The 5,166-nt window shown below is 52.1% G+C and overlaps 1 protein-coding gene across 1 annotated transcript; it reads right to left on the reverse strand.

Annotated features, from left to right (window-relative positions):
• Nucleotides 1–298: 298 nt before the first annotated feature.
• Nucleotides 299–3,606, reverse strand: LOC115337629 (olfactory receptor 14C36-like). The gene is made up of 2 exons (XM_030005996.1): nucleotides 3,532–3,606; nucleotides 299–1,287 (listed from the first exon to the last, which is right to left on the reverse strand). The coding sequence occupies exons 1-2, from the start codon at nucleotides 3,575–3,577 to the stop codon at nucleotides 299–301; spliced, it is 1,035 nt and encodes a 344-aa protein (XP_029861856.1). The 5' UTR covers nucleotides 3,578–3,606.
• Between the last annotated feature and the right edge of the window lie 1,560 nt (nucleotides 3,607–5,166).

Consider the following 5,166-nt stretch of genomic DNA (forward strand, 5'->3'; position numbering starts at 1 on the left):
CCCCTCTGCACAGCGGCACTGCCCTGCTACTTCACCAGGTTCTCAGAGGAAGGATCTCAGACAAACAAGTCACTGCAGGGTCCTTTATTGTGTTGAAATACAGAGCGAGAACTGTGCCTCATTTACACAGCCTCTAGGTCAAATTCTACAGGTAGACAGTGAATTAGAAGTGGGATGTATAATAAAATTTCATTGTGCACAAAATGATCACAAGAATAACAAAGAACCCCCCCCCCCCCCCCCCCCCCCCCCCCGCCCAAGAACCTGAGAAGGCAAGCTGGGTTTTTAATGAGATACATTATGTATGCTCTGTAGAAAAAACCAGGCAGTTTATTGCTTCTGAAAAGCACCGTCTCATCAATTTCTGCAGGGCATCCTTGAGCTCCTGGTTCCTCATGCTGTAGAGGAGGGGGTTCACTGCTGGAGGCACCACCGAGTACAGAACTGCCACCACCAGGTCTAGAACTGGGGAGCTGAGGGATGGGGGCTTCAGGTAGGCAAACGTGCCAGTGCTGACAAACAGGGAGACCACGGCCAGGTGAGGGATGCACGTGGAAAAGGCTTTGTGCCGTCCCTGCTCAGAGGGGATCCTCAGCACGGCCCTGAAGATCTGCCCATAGGAGAAAAGAATGAAGACAAAACAACCAAATGCCAAACAGGCACTAAGCACAAGAAGCCCAACTTCCCTGAGGTAGGAGCGTGAGCAGGAGAGCTTGAGGATGTGGGGGATTTCACAGAAGAACTGGCCCACAGCATTGCCTTGGCAGAGTGGTAGTGAAAATGTATTGGCCGTGTGCAGCACAGCATAGAGAAACCCACTGCCCCAGGCAGCTGCTGCCATGTGGACACAAGCTCTGCTGCCCAGGAGGGTCCCGTAGTGCAGGGGTTTGCAGATGGCAATGTAGCGGTCGTAGGCCATGATGGTGAGGACGCAATAGTCCACTGTGACAAAGAACAGAAAGTAAAAGACCTGTGCAGCACATCCCGAGTAGGAGATGGCCCTGCTGTCCCACAGGGAATTGGCCATGGATTGGGGAACAGTGGTGGAGATGGAGCCCAGGTCGAGGAGGGAGAGGTTCAGGAAGAAGAAGTACATGGGGGTGTGGAGGTGGTGGTCGCACGTTACGGTGGTGATGATGAGGCCATTTCCCAGGAGGGCAGCCAGGTAGATGCCCAGGAAGAGCCAGAAGTGCAAGAGCTGCAGCTGTCGAGTGTCTGCAAATGCCAGGAGGAGGAACTCAGTGATGGAGCTGCTGTTGGACATCAGCTTCCTCTGGGCATGAGGCACTGTTCAAGATGGGAAGACAGTGACAAGTTAGAAGAGACTTCTCTGAGCTAAACCTAACGCATTTCTCATAGAAAACACACCGAAGCTGCCTCTCCTATTTCAGAAAGACCTTTGGCAGGTCCCTTTCATGAGATACGCTTGGTGCTGGCTGAGGGTGCCACTGAGAGCAGCGGGCTCTGCTGTGGGCTCCTGATGAGTCAGTCGTGCCCTACTGCAAGAGGTACATAGGAACCCGGAGTGATCTAATATTAAATCCACTCATCTTGTCAAAGAGCTTTTCAGCATTGTCACTCCTAATTCAACCAAAAGTGGAGAAGAGCCGAGGGGATTTTGTTTTGAGTATTTTGTTCTCACTTCCCTACCACACTTAAGGAGTGCTTTTGGCAGCGAAAGAAGCAAATGTCCTAAAGATGAGGTGTCCTGAGAGGAGAGTTTTGTCATTTGTATCACTGGGAGCCTGGGGATTAGGAGGGGATTGGGACACTTTAATTCTATGGTGTCCTGGTTTCAGCTGGGATAGAGTTAAATCTCTTCTTAATAGCTGGTACGGTGCTATGTTTTGAGTTCAGCATCCAAAGAATGTTGCTAACACTGATGTTTTCAGTTGTTGCTAAGTAAGGTTTAGTCTAAAGTCAAGGATTTTTCAGCTTCTCATGCCCAGGCAGGGAGAAAGCTGGAGGGGCACAAGAAGCTGGCACAAGACACAGCCAGGGCAGCTGACCCGAATTGGCCAACGGGGTATTCCATACCATGTGACATCACGCCTAGTATATAAACGGAGGGCAGTGGAGGCGGGGGGGATAGCCGCTCGGGGATTTACTGGGCGTTGACCAGCGGTTGGTGAGCAATTGCACTGTGCATCATTTGTATATTCCAGTCCTTTTATCATTACTGCTGTCCCTTTATTAGTGTTATCATTATCATTATTAGTTTCTTCTTTTGATATTCTATTAAACCATTCTTATCTCAACCCACAAGTTTTACTTCTTTTCCCAATTTTCTCCCCTTCCCACTGGGTGTGGGGGAGAGTGAGTGAGCGGCTGCATGGCGTTTAGCAGCTGGCTGGGGTTAAACCATGACACATGGTCAAATCTGTGAAGTGCATCTGAATCCCACCCCTCCCCATTCCAGTCCAGTGACGAGAACAAGAAGAGCAGGGACAGGAGCATGAAAATGGATAAACACTACAGACGTGCTGCTGACGGAGGCAGGATAGGGACAGATGGTAGCATATTTGATAATTTCTTCCTACTACAGGGCTGAGGCAACTGAGAAGGTGACTGAGTCCCCATGGCTGTAAGAGCTCTGCTGGGTGGGAGAAAAGACCACAGGTTTTCTCCAGTGATGGCAGGGAGGTGCCTGAATCCCCCATCCCATGGCATTGCTGGGAGCAGCTCCCTCTCACTCCCTGCCCCTGCCTCTGCTGCCTGGAGCTGTCCCTGTCAGCAGCTGCTTCTCTGTCCCCTTGTCTCCTCCCTGTCCCTGCTCACAGACCCCAATCCCACCCGCTGTGTGCTCAGCTCTGCCCTGCAGACCCCTCCTGGCAGCCGGGCACTGCCCAGGGGCATCTCTGTGTGGGCAGGGGCGAAGGAGCACCTCAAACAAGTCCTAAGGACAACTGGAATCTCGGTGCCTTCTCCAGAGGGCAGAAATAAATTCTAGTCTCACAGTGCACAACCACCCACCAGGACGATAACAATTCAAAGCAAAGACTCTTGCCTTTCAGGAGAATGCTGCTTGATGTTCTTCTTGGAAGTGCCCTCGGAAATGCCCAGGGCTAAGCTGCAGCTGTGAGCAAACCTGACCCACGCAGCACGCTCTCGACAGCAGAAGCACCCTGCTCTGCCCTTCCAGGGGTCATTTCTTTCACCCACACCTTCTCCCCACACTGTCATGGGGAGTTCCCTGCACAGGCTGAGTGCTGACCCTGGCAGGCAGCAAAGTCCCTGCTCCATCACTCAGCCCCTGAAACACCAGGACCCTGCTCTGAAGGACAGCCCTGGGCACCCCTGGATGCACACCCGGCTTCACAGCCCTCCAGATGGTGCCAGGAGAAGGCAGCCCTCATGCCCTGTCCCTCTGACAGCACAGCAGGGAAGCCCAGCTCTGGAGCACATCCTTCTCCTCTACACCAGAGAAACGAAGACAGTCCTCCTGCAAGATCCCATACACTGTCAGATGTGCCAGTTTTCGGAGATCCCTGCAGGAACTGAAGCTCTATTGCCCTGCACCCAGAGACTTACCATGCAGAGGGCTGTGAAGTTTTCTCCCGCAGTGAGCTCTCAGCATCCTCCCACTCCACACTGCCTTTAAGCTCTCTCTGCCTTGCAGGTCTCTTCTCGATGCCTGCAGGCAGTGCCCCCAGCCCTGCTCCTGGGCAGAGCTGTCTCTCTGCAGCGCTGCCCGCTTGCCAGGAGCTCCCTCCATGTCCCAGGAGCCCAGCCCAGCTCAGCAGCAGAGGACCAGCCCAAGGCAGCACTTTCTCTGCCCCTTCTGGGCTCCCTCCAGGTGTCCCTGGGGCTCCAGGGGAACCTGCTGGCAAACAGGCTGAAGCAATCACTGATGTTCCCTCCTGCACCTGGGGAGAGACACTGCTTTCCAGCAGGGTCATTGCTCTGCTGAGAGACAGACTTAGGTCCGAGAATCAACTTTTCTGAGAATCATAGAATCATTGCAGTTGGAAAAGACCCTTAAGATCATCAAGTCCAATCATGAACCTAACACCAGCAAGTCCACCACTAAACCATGTCCCTAAACACCGTGTCTTTTAAATACCTCCAAGGAGGGTGACTCAGCCACTTCCCTGGGCAGCCTCTTTCTTGTGCCATCATTGGGCAGGACACACAGACAGCGACAGGCAGGCATCTCCTTTAGCCCTGCTGAGGGAAGGGAGTCAGCTGAGTCTGTGGAGGCATCTCATGCTGGGTCTGTAGTCCTGGGGCTGGAAGGGGACTCAGCTGCCTCCCATGCCCACCACAATCGCACAGGAGGTGGGATTCCTCTTGCCTCAGTGTAGGTCTGCATTAAATAGGCACCTGCATGTCAGCTCCTTGTCTCAGCTCCCATGCTGATCAATGGTGATGGAGGCCAGGAGTGAGCTGTTCAGATGCAAATGTCTGGTGACATTGGAGGTGTCAGAGGTGGTCAAAGAGATGTGCAGGTAATCGAGACAGATCCAAGCTATGTGCAGGCAGATATAGAGACAGGATAAGATCTGAGTTCCACTTCCTAGCAGCACCTGGGAATTTCCTTTGGCCAACTGAAATGACAGCTGATGCCCAAATTAAGGGCAATGGAACCTGTCCCTCCTCATGATGTTCAGGGTGGCCCTATAGAGGTATTCCTGCAACGGAATGGAGTCATGTGCCATAGGGAGAACTATCTCTCCTTTCCTTTTTTCCATGTTTTGAATTTACGAGACCTTGACCGACGATATTTGCAGTTGTCTCATGTACAACCTGTTATGGAGGCACACACAATGACATCCAGCAGGTGTTAAAACTCACATTTATCCTTCAGTAAAAACTTAGAACACTGGTGACACACGGAAAACAGACTCCACAATCAGTGAGATTGTAAAGTAGGTATGTTCATTCAACGCTGGGCAGCATGGGGGGTAGTCCCACCAAAGTCGTGCGCTCCCGACTCGGCAGTTCGCTTCAAGTTTATACAGTCAAGTGTTACATATTCACAATATGCCTATACATATGCATGACCTATCCCTGCTTCATATTAAAATCGGCTCCAAGAGGTCATTTCCATAGTCTCCTCTCAACTGTGCTTGCGCAGTGCCTCTTTATGGTGATCGTCTGGTGGTCGCAGAGATGAAGATAGATGACTCCTCTTCCTCACCGCTAGTAACCTCTTTTGTTGCGCAG

The sequence above is a fragment of the Aquila chrysaetos genome, assembly GCF_900496995.4.
Source record: "Aquila chrysaetos chrysaetos chromosome W unlocalized genomic scaffold, bAquChr1.4 W_unloc_5, whole genome shotgun sequence".
Taxonomy (NCBI): Eukaryota; Metazoa; Chordata; class Aves; order Accipitriformes; family Accipitridae; genus Aquila; species Aquila chrysaetos.